Genomic DNA, 21,190 nt, shown 5'->3' with positions numbered 1-21,190 from the left:
TAACTCATTATGTCAATGAAAAGCCTCTGAAAAAGAGCTTATGACCAATACTTGAAGACAGAGATTTTAATGTCCATAATTTAGAACTGATGTCCTCTCCCATCTTGTGATGGAGACTTGGTATTTTTTCCTATGTGTCCCAGGTGCTCTAAACTGATATCTAAGCTTCATACTGATTTCCTGTATGAAATGTGTTCTATAATCTTTGTGTACTCTTGATCACCAAGACCTGTTGTGAAGCATTGAGGTAGTCCCCTTCTGTCACTAATGAGTAAGTGTTGATGTACTTGAGGTGTTTGGAATTTGTCTTACCTCTTGCCTAGCACTTCTGTCATAAAGTATAAGAAATTAACCTTGGTGCTCTCATTACCTGTATTGGAAGGTGCTTGAGCACATTACCATCAGTGTCAGTACAAAACTGTTCATCAAAGCCAGTATCCTATTGCCTGCACACTGTTGTTTGAATTAAGCTGTTTCAAAAGTGTAAATGTGCCTGTTGAATGAGTTGGGACATCAAATCCCAGTAAAGGGTGCAGTTTTTTTGCAATAGCTGTAAAACCTTTCAAACCAGAAACAAATATGAAATGAGAACCACAAGTAAAGGTTGATAATGCCAGGTTGATTCCTCATCTTCAGATATTATTTCCACTATTATGCTTCTGCCCTATTTTATGTCTCCTTGTAGGAAGAGATGAAGCCCAAATGTTTACATAAGTTCCAGGCATGTTCAGTTTAAATGTGTATTTGTTTTTTTACTCAAATGAGGACAAATACACATGCAAGGAGCTATTTTGGCCCTCATGAATGTAGTACAGTGAGGTCTTCTGTTTCTGTTTTGTATGGAACTTGACACTTCTGAAACATCTTACTTGGAGAGACTGGCATAAATCTATAAAGTTACTTTTGAAAAATGTTTGATTTCAATGTGCCTAAACTTGTGGAACTTCTGTTTTCCAGTAAGAAGTTGTCAAGACCTATTAATTTTGTTGCACAATTTATAGAACTGTATAGGTGCTGTAAATTTGAGATTCTGTGTCTAGAACTCATTTGAAAGTCAGATTAAGAACTGTTGCAAAAGGTTTTAGTGTTGCCAAACCCATGTCAAGGTTTTTTATAGTTCCGAGATTATTTTAACCCTAAATCTTCTGACCCAGGCCTTATTCTTAAAGATTGCTGTTCGTTTTCTGACATAATTATCTGGATTATTGTCATTAGGTTGTGGACTTTGTTTTTGGGATGACTTAATGTATGCTTATCTAAATTGGATTGGGATTTCTAAAAGCTATTTTAAAAAAATCTTAGTTTTAGGTTAATATTTATTAATAATAGTGTTAAGTTTTAAATGCGTATCACATTTACTTCAAAGCAGTTTTTGTAAGCTAACAAAAAATGTATTGGATGTCTAAATTACTTAGAAGCAAATTGTATCTTTTCTAAGTATTAGCCAGATTGCCTGTCTGAAACTAGGCCCTAAAACACCAGTGAACTACAGGGAAGTGGCAGTTTCAGAATTCCTTCAGTGATTTGAGAGCTAAGATGAATCTTGTTTCAAAATTCTGGTCCCCTACAATGATTGCAGTCTCATGTGCTATAATTCAGTATGCATATCTGTCTGAAAAATAAGATAAGATAGACTTCAACTGTGTCATGGGCTTTGCCTTTTCACCTGTTTGTAGGTGTAAGAACAGCAGGCATTCAGATTCTGTAAACAATTTCTTTTTCTTTTAGTATGTATATGCATTAACTTGGAAAACTTACATTGGAAATAATAGTTGTTTTTCTGTTATAACTACAAATCTAGCAGCTTGTTAATAGCTTAAAGTCATGATTTGGTAATTAAATTGTGACTTACTTATCCAGACTAAAAAGTCTTTAAAATATGCTTCTTGTTGTCACCTGGCTTGTTTAAAACAGGGAGGTACCCTCTTCAACAAAAAGAAGGCTTCATTGTGGTTCAATTATCTTTGGAGTGAGAGAAATTGCTTTTGTCTCTGCTGGTTTTTTCTTTTGTTAGCTTACAGAAGAAACCCCTCTTGAGTCCAGAGCAATTCTGTAGTGTAGCATTCAAGACAGAGAAGATGATTTTTCCTTTTGCAACAGCATTGCAAGTTGTTTAATGTTTTGATGAGTATCTTAGCTTTCTGATCTTGTGTCTGAAAACTGATGATTGTAGCTATGCTTGTGGTCATTTTGTTGCATTATAAGTGATCAGCTGTATCTTCCCAGTTGCTTCAGCATTCACAGTTTCTAATTATTTTTCCTTTGAAGCATCCTTCTACTGAAGCATCAGAAGAGTAGGATTCCTCACGGGCTTTAGCTAGAGAAGTGAAAGTGCCATGCCTGTAAATAATTTCCGTAGGGACACAGCTTGTAGAGTTCTTCTTTGACTTTTTTTCTTTTTTTTTATTCTGGTTTTGTTGCTATTCTAGGGCTGTCCCTCTCTTGTGGGTTTTATTTTATATATTGTTTTAAATTTCCTAGGATGAATTTTAGCTCTTGAATTGATACTTCCATTTGGAAGCTTTCTCTCCTGCAAATTTGGAAGTATTCAATAGGATGTTTGGCAAACAGCATTTAAACCTGACACGCTTTTGGCTGGTGGTGGTCTATTCAGCAGCCATTTGGAGGCTCTACCTTGCAAATGCTAGCTTCAAGTGTCAAAAAACCAGTGAGAACTAGGAGGGTTCTGCCAATCTTGAGTTGAGGCCTAGGAGTGAGAAACTTTGAAGATAATCACATCAGCAAAGCTGCACTTGGTAAGTAAAATTCTGTCAAATTTACATGTAGTCAGAGGTAGCTGCATGTTTGTTTGCAGATGGTCAGACCTTTGAGAAGAGAAATTAACTGTGCACTGCTAGACCTAAAATTACATTTAGAATTACAAAGCTCTGTGTAGGAAAGGTTAATATTGATATTTAGTGAGCTGTATTGTAATTTAAGACATTGCAGGAGTTCAAAGTAAAAAAATCCAATTTAATAACTTTTAGCTTTATATGAAAATTAAAGAATTATTCTGCTGCTGTTACAGAGAAATTATAACTGCCCTTCAAATTTAATACACCAATTTTAGTAACAAAAGAAATACTTTGAAAGTAAAATCCTTACACTGTGTTTTTTAGTAGTTTAGAGATTATTCAAAATCTGAAGTTTAGTGAAGACTTGCTCCAAACCTCAGTTATTAAGATGTTAAGTCTTGGAAAGCATTTACAATATGTCCACCTGGTGTCTGTGTGCTGTCAGCTGTCAGTGTGTGAGGGCAGTGTATGTGTGCATTTAAACCTACCAATTTCTGAGCTGTCTCTTTTCTTCCTTTTTCTGTGCCTTTGAGAGCTGCAACTAGATACATTCAAACCAAAAAGGATACAAGTTTTCATAGGAGTCATTGGAGAAATTGGGTTGTGTAGTGAATTGTGATCAGTTTAAGCCTTTAAAGCAAGTTCACCAATCTTCTTAAAAACATCCTGTCATTTAAGGAGGCAAAGAGTCCAAGCAGGAGTTCTTGAGTTAAGTTCTTTGGTTTGTATGGGGTTGCAGGTCTGACAAAATGATTTCTCTGTTCTATAACTGCTTTATTTTACATTTATTTGTTTTTTCTCTTTTTTGCTCTGCTTCTTTTGTCACACAGGCTTTGCATATTTCTTTTCACAATCAACTGACCAGTAAACTGCACAAATTTGTGGGGAGTGAGGGGGATGTGTATTTTTTTCTTGCATTTTACCAGCATCCAATGCCTGTGTCCATCACAAATGGATTTTTACTTTTTTAAAAGAAAGGCACTTAAAAGCAATCTATTTGCTCTCAAAGGAATGAGATAGCTACAGGTTATACTTAAGTAAATTCATATTTACCAAAAAGAGGTGTTCACTATCACATTTTCATTTATTAAGTTCATTGTGTGTCTTAAGTCTGTTGGCTCTTTCTAGCCATCTGTTTAGTTCTGCTGTCATCCTAGGTGGTTTTAGTCTGTGTAGGCTTTCAAAAAATACTTACTGGCAGAGTCTTCAGAAATTTGATCTGAAAGATAAAGTATTGCAGATTCAATAACTTATGAGAGTAGTGTTTTTCAGTATCATTAATGTGGAGGCATAACTTGATGGAAAAAATGACATTCAGCAGGTCAGGTTCCTTAGTTTGTTTAGTTTGTAAAATGCCTTGGATGTACTATGAGTTTTTTATGGTCTCTGGCTTACCTGTTTCAAATATATCTGATATTGTTGAGGAGAAAATAATTACTATTGTCACTAGTTTCCTTTTGTAATGTGTTCTGGACAGTGCTTCTAGAAATATATTCTTCTGACACAGCCATTATGATTTTTTTTGTGGTAATTGTTTATGGAGCATAATACTTGCAAGTTTTTTGATTATTAGTTGAATTGTAATTTGAATTTACAATGCTGTTAATTCTCTTTCAAAAAGACAGTGTATGGCCGTACTCTCCTAGGACAATAATGGGGAGGGAGTTTAGGGTTAAAAAAAGAATATATATAGGAAGAATTTTTTTAATTGGAGAGTATTTCTTGAACTAGAGAGATTAATTTTCTTCTTAATAGATAGAAGTGAATATAAAGATAAGACCAAAGAAGGCATACTTAGTGCAAAAGCTTTATTAGTTGAAACCAGATTAGTTCATCTTGGTGTAAAAATTGGGTTGAACATATTATGTAATACTAGAGAAATATGAACATAATACTAGAGAAATATGTACTTTCTTATGGGTTAGAATTTCCATGCATGTTTAAATAATGTACATGTAGCAAAGCCTGTGAGGCTCTAAGGTTCCTTACATGTGTTTCTCCTATAACAGGAGAGAGCCTTTCAAAGATTCGAAGAATAGGTAAGCAAAAGATTGCTGTCAGTGTTTGGTGGGAATTGGGCCTCTGATTTCAGTCTGTTCCCTTGGTGTCACAAAGCAGTCAAAGTTTTATTGCTTGCTTCTGTGCTGTGATGTTGTAAGATAAAAGATTTTGTGGGCATCTTAACTGAGCGTAGCTAAACTTGGATGCTGTTGTAGCAAAGAGAAGATAGCTTAGGAATGCTGGAGTTCTTAATGTTTTCTTGCAAATTTCTTTGGCATCTCTTTGTGTCTGGATTGTTATACCTCACTTCTCTCTTCCTTTTCTTTTCAAATTCTCTGTGTAACACTTAGAGGTGTGATAGCTCTTGAAGCTGCTGTTACACACACCTTTCTCAGGTGTCACTGTGGTCTTCAGTACATGAAAGTAGGACAAAATTGTGCCTGGAGTGTTAGCCTACTGTTTCATGAGGCAGCAAAAGCAATTTAATGACTTGGTGTGGTCAAAAGGGATGGTCCTGTGCTCTTTCTTGTGCTAATGTACAGAAAGTTGTTATTCTTTTTTCCTTGGTTAATTACCTACAGGTTTGGTGAGCTGAATTGGCACACAGAAGAGTTACCAGAGACAGGAGTATGTAGCTGAGAGAAGGGGATGGAAAGACTGCCACCTGATTGACATCAGTGTCAAGAATTGGCTATTTCCTTTTTTGAGAACTGTTCAGTGTAAATAATACAGCCAGCCACTTATTTCTTTCCCTGGTGGCTGCTGACTGTCTCTACCTGTCCCTGCAAAACAAAACAAAAAACCTCACAAAAAACCTGAAAAAAACCCTCTCACCAATGAACAAACAAAACCTTTCCTACCTCTTGCTCTCTGTATCACAAAAAACTTGAGGCTTGAAAATAAAGTTCTGTTTTCTAGAGGTAGGTGTTCACTCATATCTGTATTTCAAAAAGCAATGATCAGCTCTTAGAACTTTTGATTTGAATAAAAGACTAAAAATAAGGATGACTTTTTTGGGGACCTAAATACCTCTTTAGGATAGTGGCAGTTCTTGACTGCTGTTAGACTGAAGTAATGCTAGTGCTACTGTGCATTTTGCTGTAGTACTTTTGACCTTAATAGAAATCTGGTCATAGGAAACCGTGTAAAGCTGAGATGGATTTTGCTATTGAAAGGAGACTGTTTCTTTTTTAATTTTTAAATCCCCTAACTTCCTTCCCTTTCCTTTGTAATATGCCTATTAGTGGACACAGTTTAACTGGTCTGCAACAGTTTCATTTCTTTGTGCTGGTGTTTTTAATTCCCTCTGTAGGAAGTCTTCGGTCTTGCAGTTCATCAGACTGCTTTAGTAAAGTGATGCCTCCAAGGAAAAAGAGGAGACCTGCAGCAGGAGATGATTTATCTGCTAAGAAAAGTAGACATGATGGGTATGTCATCTTACCATGAGCTAAGACTGATGGAATATCTAAAGTTGAAGAGCTGATGTATCATGTGTTTAAATACTAATGGAAATAATATTGAAATTTACTTGGTTTCTCAGTGTGGAACCATAGCTGGTGATTGAACTGTGGGATATTGATAAGTATATGTAGCTTCAGTTTGCATCTCACCTTTCTCTAGACATACAAGAAGCATGTAGGAAACTTTTCCTTCTCTAGTTGCCAGCTATGAAGATATGTACTTGTTTGTTCAAAACCAACTTCTAAGAGATACAGTACTATTTTCTCATATACATGCATAAGCTCTGGATTGGCTGTTATCAATCTCTAGCCTGTCAAAAAAGGGAATGTAGTTATAGTCCACTCAGCTCTTAAAATCCTGCTAGTCTCTCCTGTTATGTTGTGATTTAGCACTGAACATAGAAGGGAAATTGCCCAAGTAAGGTGACAGCCAGTGGTTCAACAGTTACTGAGGGGCTTCTCACTGGACAGCAGAAGCCAAACAGGTTAAAGAGAGTGCATGAACAGTGTACTCTTTTGGCATGAAGTATTGGATAGCTGAAATCTCTACAAGCAGTGGATTTCCAGTAGTGTAGTGAGTCATTCAGAAAGCATTGAATGTGCTCAGGGTGTGCAAAAATCACTATTTATGTGGACTAAATTCTGAACTTGAGGCTGTATAGAACTGCACGCTCCTGCATGATAGATGCAGGACTGCTCTGATGTTGAACAGTGGCTTATACAACTGGAAAGTTTGCTTGGCACTGCATCAATCAGTAGAATTTGAGCTCTATTATACTAATGTGTTACTGACATCCCAGAAAACACACGCTTCCATGGCACGTACCTTCAGGGAGGTTAAAAAAGGCATTTTTCTCTAAACTGTCAGCCTGAAATCAGGCTAGCTTCTCTCCTTTTTATACTTTAGCATGAGTAAGAAAAATACTTGTAGCCAAATTAGGCCTGTGGTCATGCCCCTATAACTCCATTGTGTTTAATAGGGTTGCACAACTGTAACTGCACTGGAATTTATTAAATTATCTGTTGATGCAGAAGAAAGAGATTTCAACTCTCTTTCATTGCGTTGTAACACTAACTAGAACAAAAAAGCTGTTCATGTCCTTAATGTTTTTGTCCCTTTTCAGAAATAATGAAATATAAAAGGTAAATAGTTGATAGAGGGCATTACAGGTTATTCACAGATAGGCATACAATGTGGAAGCAATACAAAGACAGACCCTTTCTAGAATATAGAGAGATTCATAAAACTGAGCTCTACCTACCTTAGCCAAGACACTGATGATAGAAAACGCAACCCCCTAAAAAGTAAGCTTGCATGTAAGTAAGAAATACTGATTTGTGTAATTACATAAGAAAATTATAAAAACCTGAGTTTTTGCTCTCTGAATACTGGATATTTCAACATTTTTAAGAGCGTGTTGCAAATGTAATTTGAAGGATTTGTTAATATCTGCCTCTCAGTTTATAACTAATGGATCTAGTCTTCATTTTACTGCCATGTAAGTCTTTATTAAAGGGAGGATCTCAGCCTGCTTTTAGAATTGGAGGAGAAACCAGATCTGCTAGTCATGAGCCATGGGGTAATATCCTCCGATGTGGTTCCAGTTTTTATCTGACTGACTTCCTATAAAGATTTTTGAGCTTTCTCTGTTTTCCAGAGTGTTTATTTTATTTTTTTCTTCAAGAAAACAGTTTTTTATTTCAGCATGACAGGCAATATGAAATTATTTGCTGGACATTCAGCCTGGTCTTGAAGCTGTATTTTCTTTCAAGGAAGAATTTTTACCCCTGTAATCTTCTTGAATGAGTTAGTCAAAATGCAGTCTCCTACTTCCATGCTTGTTTTGGTCAGGTGGAGTTCATACCTGTCAAGTTTAGTTTTTGGATCAGACATCTCAGTTAGTTGAGCAGAAATCAGTCTGAAATCAGGAAACTCTACAGCAGTGTGCTGTAGCATGCCTAGTTTACAAAGCCAGTTCTGCTCACATTGTGTGCAGAGAATGCTATATACAGTAAAAAGAGTATAGTGGAATACCAGTTTATAGAATAAGGGTCTCCTAGGCCCGGTTCTCAGCTACTGTTTTAGAGACAGACTTCTTAGAAGCTGCATTCTAGTAACTCAGGATAAGCCTTCACAGGACATTAGTCTGTGTGGATTCTGTATTAAGTGAGGAAAGGCGGTCACTGAAGAGCTGCACAGTCCTCTCCAGAAGAGCCCCTCTTTCCTAACAGAAGTGATTTGTCACTTCAAATACTTAATGGAATGACATACATTTTTGTGTGTTTCTCAGCTACAGTGGCATACTTATAGGGTCAACATTAACAAATTCAGTAATTCAAAGTCTCCTGTTTGTTCTCAGTGGAAAAATACTGGGTGGTAGTCCAAAGATTTTCAAGGGATGTCATCATTAATGGTGTTACTGCAACTGAGACTGAAGGTTGATGATTTTTTCTGGTTTATCCATTATAAAAATATGGGGTTTTTTAATCTGTAATGGAGTGCTTTGTTGGGTGATATTTTCAGTCTTCACTAATTTTTATTCATTCCTATAATCTCTTCAAATCTGATAGGAATATTTTTAGATATGCCTTCTTCCATAAAGTTTCTTTCAGCAGGCCTCTAGGCTGAAAGAGAAGATCGTTTCTAAAGACTCTTCCAGTTATAAACTTAAACATATCTTACACCCTTAATTTCAAGCTGGTAGGAATACAACCTCATCTCAGAAGTACTAGTGGAATGCACAGGCAGTTGAGGAAAAACATTTATAGGAAGCAATCTAGTTGTGAAATTATTTAAAATGCTGATGTAGTGCATAAACTGATTACAGAAGACTCCAAGCATGTTCATTAGTATTGCACCCTTACATAATAAGAACTTGAATTCTCTTAATTAGTGTTTGTAGCATCACCATGAACCATGCATGAATGCAGCGTTTCAGTGGGAGGGAATTTTTATACCAGATGACGAAAAATAAAAAGAACTCAATGCTCTATAGATAACAGTAAGAGTTATCTTGCCTTAAAGAATAGCTGTTGGAAGTAAACAGTTGAGCATGTGCTAACTTGAACATAATCAGTTGAAGACTTGGTTTGTATTTTCATCTCAGTATCACAGTCTTGACTTTATTGTACTTAAAGCTGTCACAGTATAGAGTATTCTCAAATTGGAGTTAAAATTACATTTTCTGTGCATTGTTCTTCCATCACTATGTTAAGCATCTTCAGAAAGGTAAAGCAAGATTCATATAAATATACTTGCTAGGTAAAACGATAGTCCTCACTGGGTAATTGTTTTATGCTGCTTATCTGTTACACCATATCTAGCCAAATAGGGAAAAGTGAGCTGTTTAATATAATGTCTTCTGTTTTGACAGTCTCATTTAAAAAGTAATTCTACTCCTTATTCTGGAATCACACTGAGGGCAAAAGCCTTGAAGTAATGGGTACTGTCACTTTAGGAGGATGAAAACTAGGAATATTTACCTACTTGCCTGAAATTTAGGTTTTCAAACAATTAGATAAATGTTTTCAATGAATTTACTCTTATGTGTGTAGGAACCACAAAAGGGCCTACTAACATGAAAAATAGGTTTTCTGTATTGAATCGTAAACTCCATATTCTGTGTGGAAAAATGCAGTTTTTGAAAACAGAGTGTCATTAACATAAGATGTACTAACTTCCAAAGTTTTCAAAACCTTTGGTGTTGAGAGTTGGTTTGGTTTTTGTTCTGCTGTTGTTTACTATCTGTTTAGGTCCTGCCCCATGCAGACCACCTGTGTTCCCAGCTGTCATAGATGTGTAGATCTTTTTGCTTGAAGTAGGGGTTTTCAGGTACACACAAGCATAATTTTTCCTTTTTCTATAGCTTTTCAGTGCACTTCACTTAAACTGGACATGTGACTATCAGCATGTGTGTTGTTACACATACTGCTCATTAAGTAATTCTGATAAAGTTCCAAACATTGAACAGTTTAGGAATGATTGTAAGTCTTTAAACAAGGAGACTTAAGGTATATTCATTCATAAAACTTAACAGTCAAGTTAGTTCTGAGGGTTGTTTTAAACTGTTTTTGTCATGTCTTGTACATTGCAAAACATATCTTCTCCCACCCTTCTGTTTCTACTGCAGATTTTATGAAACTATTGCTAGAATCATAATTGTGGGTGAATAGATAAGGCTTTATTAAAGTATGTTCATTGTGCTGCATTGATGAAAATTCTCAGCCAAAATTGAAAATTAATTAGTATTAATGGAAATAGTGTGGGGCATCTTCTTCAATCAAAAATTGGCATGTTTTGAAAAAAAAAGTAATCTGGAAGCAATTAGTTAGTTCAAAACTCAAACAAAATTCAGTAAAGATTTTGACTAAGTTCTGGTTGCTTAGAAACAAAGCTTCTGTTGGTGAATTTCTTGATGTCTTCATTCAGTAAGTACTGACCTTTTGAAATAACCAGGCTGTAGATCTTCATGAGAGACTTTTGACTTACCATAATAAAACATAGCTTTTTTTCCCCTTCCCTTTTGATTTTCTTTTTCCTCTTCAATGGATTATTACCAGCTTCCACCATGAAGAGAATGTTTTGTGTGACCTAAGCTCCATGTTTTCACTGATCTTGGTTGGAATATTCTGGAGCTACACAGCCCAGAGTTGGTGCACTGGTAGGGGCTGTGGCTGGAGCTTTAACCAACTCCAGTACAGGTGAAACATGCTCAGAGCAGCAGATAACCCAGCTTTGAGGACTGCAGTGGGTTGAAGAGAATTGCCCATACCTTGTTCTTTTTGCTGGCAGCAACCATCAACTTTTACAGTCACTTGCCTAGTCACCCCATTATAGTTGGATGCAATTTTCATGCTTTTGTTTTCCCACCAAATTAGTTAGGAAGAGAAGAAAATAATGTGGAAAATATGTGGACCATATATTCAAAGTTCCCACAAAGTGTGAAGTGCCTAGACACTCAGTTTTAATTTTTTTTGGTGGTTGTTGATGCTTGCCTATAGCACTTCCAGTTATAAACTACATTGTCTTACCTTTTTTGCTGGTATATTACAGTTCCCTCTCATGAATATTTCATATATATGTTTGAACATGGATGTTATGAGTCAGCCATTAGGTCATGGTTGAGGTGCAAGCATCTCTGAGAAAATTATTACATTTTGATGTGGGTAAGTAACTGAAATCACTTTTACAGAATTTAGACAGGTTATCTCATGTTGCTTTTGCCCTGCCCTGTCCCACATTCTTTCCTCTCTCTAGCTGATGAAATGTCTGTCAGAAAGAGATAATAATTAAAAAAAAAAAAAAAAACAACCCTAAATGCTCCTTACAGGGATATTTTGTTACAAATAACTTGTATATTGCTGTCACTGACACAGTATCATGCTAAACTAAAAAAAAAAGTTATTTTTCAAGTGAAGATTTTTCTGAGTTATTGTACCTACATGTGTGTTTCATCTTAGAGGTAAATACATACTTAGCCTGTAAGTAATACTTTTCTTTTTTTTTCCCGTTCCTGATGGATATTCATGTCATGAGTCAGAAATGGAAGGGTAATTCTAAAGGCAAAGGTTCTGAGTTTGGTACTGTATGGTAGTGATGGATGTAGCAAACACTCTGGGATAAAACTGTGCCTGCACCTTTCTAACTGATGATGGAGAAAATGCCCTTAGCAATCTTGTTTCGGTGCCAGCATTCTTTGGCAGTGTGCAAATTCTAGTACCAAAAGTGCCAAGTGTATTCATTTGCTCTTCCTGTATAGAAGGCATCTTTTTGAGTTTTTTACTTTTCCCCTGTGCCTTGCCTGCTCTCACCCTTCCCGCCCCCCCCTCTTTTTTTTTTTTTTTTTTTTTTTTTTTTTTTTTTTTTTTTTTTTTCACATCTGGTATGTGACTGACACTTTGCTGGCAATTTCCTGTGACTGGCAGTTTCCTTTTACAGACCATTAATATGGAAGCAAATTACTAAGCAGAACGTGGTTGGCATAATGGTTGTGCATCTGTCTCAAAGTACTGGTGCTGGTCATCTTGATGAAGCTGTGAGCCATTGACAACTTGCTCTTTGTGAGATCTGTTCATTAGATGTTTGGTACTCCCAAAGTATTCAGATATCTACCCTGTGCACTCTGGCAGTGTGTTTTTCTGCATAGCAAGAGATATTGTCATTAGAACAAAGACAAGGCACATCATTTTGCAGTATATACTGAGAAATTCCACAGAGATGAATACTGCAAGATATAAAATGGATGCCAGATGTGTCTGGAAGTTTGTGTTTTTCTCCTCTGTAAATATGGTTCTTGAGGTAATCAAATCCATATTCATCATAATTCAGGGGATGTAGTCCTTGAAAAGAGCTTTACTCTGTGCCACTAGATTGAACCAAGTTGTCCTGGGCTGAGTAATCTCAGGTACTTGTCTACTTACTTGTTTGCATCTCCCCACTCATCTTGCTTCCCTAGACACTTCAGAGATTAGGAGTCTCTTGCTAGTAGGAATAGCTGGCTTGGCTAGGCTTGGGGGGAGACACTCATTTAATGTTTGGAGTAAGCAGGGAGAGAAAAGGATTTGTCTTTATACATGAGATCACTAATTCTGGCTGTGCATAGTCTGTTTTCATTATAAACCTGATACAGGGTCATCTGCACTGTTAATGCATGTCTGACTAATTAGCTTATAGCAGAAATTGGGATAATATTTCAAGATTGTATCCCTTCTGACTTTATTTTCTGAACTTGTCAACTGGCACAAGCTGAAATATCTGTAGTCAGTTCTGGTTTCTCAAAAATCAAACTCCAGTGGTCAGGTATTGAGCTTTTTGAACCATCATAAGTTTGAGGCAAGACCATTTTCATTGGAGTTACTTGGCCGTATGTTGGGCACATGGACTTAATTTATTATTGCTGTTTCCTGCAGTTCCTGAACTGTGACCTTAGCCCTTAAGACAAGTGACTTTCAATCTCATATCAGTTGTCTGAAATTCTTCTGCTATGTGCAGATGCAGAGAATGTATAAAAAGGGCTGTTTTTTTCTGTTCTTGCTCACCATTCCTGTTATCCATGCTGCTGGCACCGATGGCTTGTTTCAGGCTGCAGTATCTAGCTCTGCCATTTGTAGATGCAGGATACCTTTTTTTCTAAAATACCTGAATGACTTACAGCTCTGTCAATAATTCTGTTTTTTGAGAGTTCCTTCTTAAATGCATTGTTTGCATACTGACAGCTTAATGTGTGGATGATTTACATGAACAAGCAGGGCAAGACAATTGGTTATCATCCCTTTGTAAGAAAAAGCATTGAGTCTTGTGATAAATAACTTTCTTTGTGAACCTTGTTAGCTTTGCCATGTCTTCAATCCCAGCAGTACTTTTACAGACTTCTTGAATAAAGAGAATAGAATAAAAATGTTGACTAGCTCCTGCTACAGTTTCCAACTTGTATTCTACTTGGTGTTTGTCACGTTTGTTTGTGACAAAAAAGGGGATACTGAATAATTAAGACTTTTGCCAAAGTGGCAGAATGCCTCCTTTCTTTGTCTTGATTGCTCTGAATTCAGAGTACTCTAAAAATTATTGGATAGGTCTTTCATAATCACAGTTCATTTTGCAAATGTAAAAATGTTATCAGACCTATTTAAAAAAAATTATTCCAACTCAGTCTTATACCTTCTGGATTAGCTCTTACTGAGCGATGCTGTCAGCCTTTTCCTTTGCAGCTTCAGTAAAGCTTATGCAAAATAGATAATTCAAATAGGAAAAGAGTGTTTTCAAAATGAAAAAACCCCAAACCTAAAATTGTGAGTATATGAATGTGTTTGGAACACATATGGCTGACATTTCTAAGCAGTGTTCCAGTTTGTTGTAGATTGGTGTGTTTCAGTGCAGTGTCAATTTTTCATAAGAAATTTCTTAAGAGCCTCATTTGTATTTTTCTTCCAATTAGCAATTTATCATTTTGTTCTGACTAGTATTACTTTTCTAAAGGTTAGCTGCTTTTAGGGAACTATGACAGTAAACATGAAATATTTCTTTGAATTCCTGTCAGAATGATCTGTGTGCTGTTAAATTCTAGCTGCACTTCCTCACAGCTGATAGCTGACCTAGGTGGAGGATAGTGAGATCAGTGTCTTCTAAGCTTCTAAATCTAGGTGTCTTTTACATGTCTTTTTAGAAGGACGAAACAGTGATGAAGTCAGCTCCAAATTAATTTCATTATTCAAATGGTTTCAAAATTCTCCTTGAACCGGTTAGCCACTTCATTGTCTTCCCCCATCAGGATTTGACATTGTAAGAGGAAACTCTGCATGCTTGGAACACTTACAGAGTGTTCTTGGCTAGCTCCTCTAGACTAAACCATTTATTTGTTGCTCTTTTCAGCCTTTGAGCCCATGCTCTGAAGAGTTGTGGAAATGGATCAGAGAATGCGAATGCAGCAGTGGATAACTACTTGGACTGCTGAGTCTCTTTCCTCTAGCAGGCACAAATGATATTGTGCCTGTTTCAGAAGGTCTAACTGAGGGAGTGACCCTTCACATTCTGTCATGTTCTCTGTGCTTTAGGTGTTTCAGATACTAAATTTGTTTCCTTAGTGTAGTTAAAATTCCTTATACTTCTTGTTGAAGGAGAAGAGCATTACCCTGCTGGTAGTCTCTAGGGGAAGGGGCCAGCTTTTCAGATGGTTCTGTATTCCATGATGAATGACATCCCTTGAGGTATTGTCTATGAGGACTTTCAACCTTTTTTTTCTGTGATTCTTTCATGTAACCATCTTACTGGCTTTAGAATAATATAATTGTAGGTCTTGTCTCTTTTCGCCTTTATGCCCTTTGTAGAATCTTTTCGAGGCAGCAGAAAGAGTGTTTGCAGTTTTCTTTAGTTAATAATTCAAAGTGCACCTAGAGGAAGGACCTGTGTTGACTGTGACATAGAGTTACTCTGGCCATGGACCCACAGCTGGATTGCAGCCCATCAGCTGTCTGTGGTGACTGGTGGTGTAAGGCAAGGCCTTACTGTGAACTTTTACAGAACAGTTTGGGGTTGAATTTGAACTGACCTATATTCGTTTTAGGGGAAGGTCATTACATGGGTAATGATTATAAATCAGTGGAAATATGACAGAGTGAGCTAACCAAGTATTTAGTGTCATTGATTCTTAAGCAGTGTTCCAAATGACTGGATATGAGGACAGATGTTGAGTAAACTGAAAGGAATAATGTTTCTGTTAAGAGCGGCTGTTGACTAAAGGATCGCTTTTTAAAAATGTTGATTAATTAATTACTTGTTTCTCTTTCTTTTTTTCTAAGTATGTATAGAAAATACGATTCCACTAGAATAAAAGCAGAGGAAGAAGAAGTCTTTTCAAGTAAGAGATGCTTAGAATGGTTCTATGAATATGCAGGTAAGTGTGAAATGCAAATTTCCTACCAGTAACAATTAAATTTATATTGGAATATGAAAATTGCATTAACTGAGCTTTCAAAAGATGGAATATAAAATATGTTTTGTAAAAGTCTTAGAGAAACTTCCCTTTATCCTGTGGGATGTGAGGTTGAAGAGTTCAACGTTCAGTTTTGTCTTTGTCTATATCCTATGAAAAGAATACAGAAGGTGTGTAATTTGGAATATTTTGGAACATTATACATTACTATTCAAATCTACAGTTAAAGCTGTACTTCTGTTGAAAATGTTGTTACCTCTCTGTCATCTGCCATGTTAGTGCTGTATAGTACAGAATTAGCCTCAGAAGTGGTGTGTCTTTAATTAAAAACCCAAAGGGTGAGGGGAGATAGTAATGCTAGCTTTGTTCCTGCTGAATCTGGTGCTTAAGGTTTCAAGCAAAGAAGTGAATGAATTCAAATACCCTGGACTAGTTTTATCAGATAGTTTTGCGTCACCAGGTATAGGGAAGGTAGCCTGTATTATTTATTCTTGCCCTTATGTATGAGAACTTTCTTCAGGCATTACTTCTAGGAAAGTTAATTATGGTCTGTGGTCACAGATGATCCTTTATTAGTGAAGTTGGTTGTTGTATTTGTTTTCCTGCAAATGTTTTCTGAAAGGAAGAATTTGATGTATGGAGGAAAATGATCTCATGACTGTAAAGACCAAAAAGAAATTAAATATATATTTTGTGTCATCTTCTGGCGATGTCTTGAATAACATGTCTAACTTGTTCTGTTTTGTCTGCTTTTTAAACATAATGAAGAGTGACTTAATTTCATGTAATAAAACTTTTTTCTCCTAATAAAATTATATAAATGAAATTAAACAAGTGAGATCTCAAAGTGTCTGTGGCAGTCTGTGAGAGGAGATTCAGACAAATTCAAGCCAAATCTAACCTGTTAGATTGTCTGCCTTTCTGACCAGCTTGATTTATTTTTTTACTCTAGCAACAGGCATGACTCATTTTTGTCAAGACTTTCATGGAAAAAAAGGATGAAAGGAAGGCTGTTTGTGAAAGAACTTTGGGGTTTCCACTGGATGCACACACCAAGATAAAACACAGAAAAGTGGAGAGTACGATTCTGTTTACAGTATTGAGTAACATTCTAAAAATTGAATTTTCAAGGAATAATCTCTTGTGTTCTTGCTTCATAAGTCTGCTTTATGTATGCAGACAGTTAACACTGCATTTGGGGTTTTTTCCCTCCCTTGATGTGTTTTTGCATAGCAGAATGAGTCTTTTTAAAGGCTGTTGTGTACACTCTGAGAGCTGAGAGGCTGTTATGAGAAGATGGGAAAAGACATAATTAAAGCTTGTTATTTCTAGAATAGATCACCTAATAATACAGATTGATCTTCCCTTTATAAATCCTGTTTTTCTTGCACATGTGCTCTTTATATTGGAGGAAAGTAGGCATTTCAGCATGTATTTTTTTTCAAATGAGCCCTTTTAAATATGAGTCAAATAATTCTAACAAAATAGTTCAAATACTTAAAGTGTAGAATTGTACAGTACAATTCTTAATGTCTGTATCATTTTTTCAGAGTATTATAGAAGTTGTAAATATCTTGATTTAAGACCATGTTTTATTAGTGGTGCATTTTAATAGCATTTGTGTTTTGAATCTTTTTTTTCCTTTTAAGTAGGCAAATAAATAACTGTAATTCATTATTTCCTTCCTGCTGCATTTACTGTCAGACAGATGATGTGTGACCATGGTGTAGCAATATGATGAATAAGCAGGATAACATTATATAAAGATAATATATGAGACAGTGTGGAATGAGGTTCTGGGAGTGATAATGCCTTGTATCCTGTATAGCTGTACATCATGTTTGTATGTGATTTGAGCTTATGAAAAAGTAGAGATTCCAGCCAGGGCATGAGTTTCACTAGCCATCGTCCTCTCATTTAATTTGGTAATATTATCTGGGTGTTCTGTTAGTCTTAAGTGCATTATGGAAAAAATTTTACTAATTTACACTTTCAAGATTATATCAGTAAACGAGTTGAAAGATTGGCAGGGATGAAAAGTTGTTTTACGGTTTCTCTGTTTTCAAAGGTGAGATAAAGATTTAAGTGTATCCAAGTCTGATAGTAAGTGTGGAAATATTTATTTAGTGCCAAAATAAACAAACTGTATCAAAGTTAGGTTGCGCTATGTGATTGCACTTCTTTTGTTCTGTAAAGGACAGGCCATTTAAATTTTTAGAGATAAGTAAAATATATTTTGTTTGCAGGCACAGATGACATTGTAGGGCCAGAAGGTATGGAGAAATTTTGTGAAGACATTGGAGTTGAACCAGAAAATGTAAGTTCAGAATCCATTTAAAAATTGCCTCATCTGCTGTAGTGTACATGAGCTAGTCTTACAGTTTTTGTGTTTCCACCAAGAATTTAAAAAATCTTGAGAGTTTAAAAAAAATCAAGAAATATAAACCATTGAGGTTTTGAAACACATTTGGAAACAACTTGCCATTATGTTAAACCCCAGACTGTCAACCTGTAAAACCTCAATTTGTTTTCATTGCCCTCCCCTTCTTTCTCTTTAAGACCACCAACCTTCAGGCTCTTCATAAAAACAGAGATCTTAAAAAAAAAAATTGCTGATGATTGTCTTCTCTGAAACAATGAGATAACATTCAAGATTTAATATATCAGCTAACAAACAAATAGTGTTTCCTTTGGGTTTTCTAGGACAGAAAGAGATCTCAAATATTATATATATAAATAAAATCTAAAAAAAAAAAAAATGAGCATTTTACAGGCTTTTTCCTAATGCCTAATTTTTGTTCTTTAAATGCATTTTGTAAGTCCTGTCTTTTGCAGATTTCATGGAGCTTCATATAAGTAAATGAGATTTGTGGCTTTGAAAGATGTACTGGAAAATCAGATGTAATTCGCTAATTTCAGAGTTTTGGATAATAATAAATGTTATGATTTAGGTAGACATTTGGAGGTATGAGCAGATATTCTGATTTTGCATTATAAGCTGTATAGGGTTGCCCTAACCATAGCTAGTTAATGGCTGAGTTGCAAATTTAAATAACTTGATTATTTTTTTTCCAAGTTGGTAGGGTCAGTTATCCTGCAAGTTTTTCTTTCACATATTTGTCAAAGGTGGTTTCTTAAGTTGATAAATTAAATTATAATGATCTTCTGGTATTGCTTTATCTAAATTCTTTTTTGCTTTGGTCTTCTGTGTGAGATGTAAAAAAAGACTCTTTTCTTTTGGGCAGAACTGAGGTATTATGTATCAGCCTGTGTTTTTATATGTATTACTGTTAGTTCATCTAGATTTACTTATCTGCTTGAATTGTGGGATCATTATTAGCTTTCAAATAGTTGATTCCATGGATTGCAGATGATGCTCATTGAGATGAAGGTTTAACAAATGTCAGGTATAGCTTATCAAACTGATACTGAAATTTTGTAGTTACTTTGGGAAATCTTTTCTGCAGCTTTTGCACCAACTCATCTTCTCCCCACTGTATTGCTTATGAGATGACTGATAACTTGGGTAGATGTTCACTCCATGTATTTGTACTATTCCCTTCTCTTCATTTGGATTGTGTACAGGTTTGTCACTTACAGGGTTTTTTAAACTTCTAAAATAGTGTAGCAAAGTTCTGAACTTTCCACTTATACAAGTAAAAGCATTGGTATCCTACTAAACAGTGGTTATTTATAAAACACGTGGGTCTTTTTGTTAAATTCTCAGTCTCCGTTTTTTTCTCTTTTAAACAGGTAGTTATGCTTGTGCTAGCATGGAAGTTGGATGCACAAAACATGGGCTACTTTACATTACAAGAATGGTTAAAAGGAATGACATCACTACAGTAAGTGTCTGGAAAATTCTCTATAGTTACTTAGTTCTCTATAGTTACTATATTTGTTATAGTAAACACAGCTTTTCAGAAAAAACACACTTTAGTGTTTTCACTCAACACCTAAAGCAAAGAACTCTGCCATGGAGTAGAAGTCACAAATTTTGGCCTGATTTATTATAATATGGTCACTTAGAGACAACTTGAAACCTGTTGTAGCACATTTAAATATATTTGGGTTAAAAGATCTGCAGTCTCAATAAAAGAGAAATGTTATGAGGTTTGACACTCTTTCTGTCCCCAAGGTCACCAACAATCTTTGTTGCTGGATTGCATGTATCTTTTAGATATTGATGTATTGTTAGAGTGATGTAAAACACTAAATAATACCAACCCTTTCTGTAACTCTGCATTGCTCAAAAAGTTGCTTTCTCCAGTTAAGAGCCTAATTTTATGGCAAAATTAACATAAATAAAGTTGAATAATCATGTTTCACAGAGAGCTGGAGAAAGAATGAACTGTTTTGACTTAACTTCCAGAAGAGAATTACTAAAACTGTGTAGGAAGTTCTATAGTTTCAGCAAAATACTTTAGAAGTATTTTTCACTCCTTTGATTTGATGCTTGTTTGCCATGCATGGACAAGCTCTTAGCTTTATCTGTTGGAGAGTGCATTTTTTACAAAGCTAGTCAGTCCCAGTGTAAGACTTGGCTACTTCATCTAAATTTGTTTTACACTACAGGTTTAATAAGGCATTTTATGCAGACATACTCAAACACTTGTGTCTGTACAGAGTGATGTGTTTTGAACAGGTTAATGGGCATACTTGTTAGAGATTCTTTCCTAGAACATCAGACATCTCAGTAAGAATGCAGACTCTAAACTCACTTGGTGCTTGTTTTGTAGGTGTGATACTACAGAAAAATTGAGAAATTCTCTGGATTACTTGAGATCTTTATTAAATGAGCCTACCAATTTTAAACTTATTTATAGATATGCCTTTGACTTTGCACGGGTAAGTACTGTGCATTTGAAATTACAAGTTTTACTGTCATAAATAATAATTGAAAGAATGTGTACTTCTAAGTTTGTTTCTCTGAAGGTACCACTCAAGATGGCTTTGAACAAATGGAGCAATTTGTGTTCTGAAACAGTATATGCAAAATGTCAAAACTGGAAAAGAAAAGTACCTGGAATGTGTAATGCTTAGTGGTTTAGTGGCATGTATTAATTACGTCTCTGCCTCAAGCTATTTTATGACTTCAGGGAAATGAATTAGGCCCTGTTCTGTTAAATATTGGAGCTTTATCACTCAGTTCCTCTGACTTTATAATTTACTGTGGTTTTTCTTACTCTGAATTTTGTGAGCCTAAACATATATAAAACAGGAAGACACTTCACATATTTCAATAGGTAAAAATGGATGACATGATAAAAGCTGGATATGATATAAATACTGATTCAGAAGATTGTTGGAATGGCTTTAACGATGTTTTCAGTATTCATTAAAGAATACCCTGATATTAGTCTTCCTGCTATAAAATATGCTTTGATGAAATTTTGTAATGGAACCAATATGCATAAGACTGTTCATACTTGGAAGGAGTAATAAGAGAACTTCATTTTCTGAAATAAAATTTTGCAATAGAATTTGGACATCCCTTTTGCTAATG

The 21,190-nt window shown here is 35.6% G+C and overlaps 1 protein-coding gene across 6 annotated transcripts in view; it reads left to right on the top strand.

Moving 5' to 3' along the window:
- Positions 1-21,190, top strand: part of DCUN1D4 (defective in cullin neddylation 1 domain containing 4) — a 41,614-nt gene that overhangs the window by 11,675 nt on the left and 8,749 nt on the right. For 2 of the 6 annotated variants that reach the window (XM_063157292.1, XM_063157294.1), the window contains 6 exons: positions 4,805-4,834; positions 6,109-6,223; positions 15,551-15,645; positions 17,931-18,001; positions 19,438-19,529; positions 20,424-20,532. In XM_063157292.1, the coding sequence (XP_063013362.1) occupies positions 4,805-4,834; positions 6,109-6,223; positions 15,551-15,645; positions 17,931-18,001; positions 19,438-19,529; positions 20,424-20,532 (512 nt within the window). The remainder of the gene's footprint in view (positions 1-4,804; positions 4,835-6,108; positions 6,224-15,550; positions 15,646-17,930; positions 18,002-19,437; positions 19,530-20,423; positions 20,533-21,190) is intronic. The other 4 variants (XM_063157293.1, XM_063157295.1, XM_063157296.1 and 1 more) reach the window with 2 other exon arrangements.

The sequence above is a fragment of the Melospiza melodia genome, chromosome 5 (genome assembly GCF_035770615.1).
Source record: "Melospiza melodia melodia isolate bMelMel2 chromosome 5, bMelMel2.pri, whole genome shotgun sequence".
NCBI lineage: Eukaryota > Metazoa > Chordata > Aves > Passeriformes > Passerellidae > Melospiza > Melospiza melodia.
The sequence above is the reverse complement of the archived record's forward strand: the minus strand, read 5'-3'. Positions and strand labels throughout refer to the sequence as shown.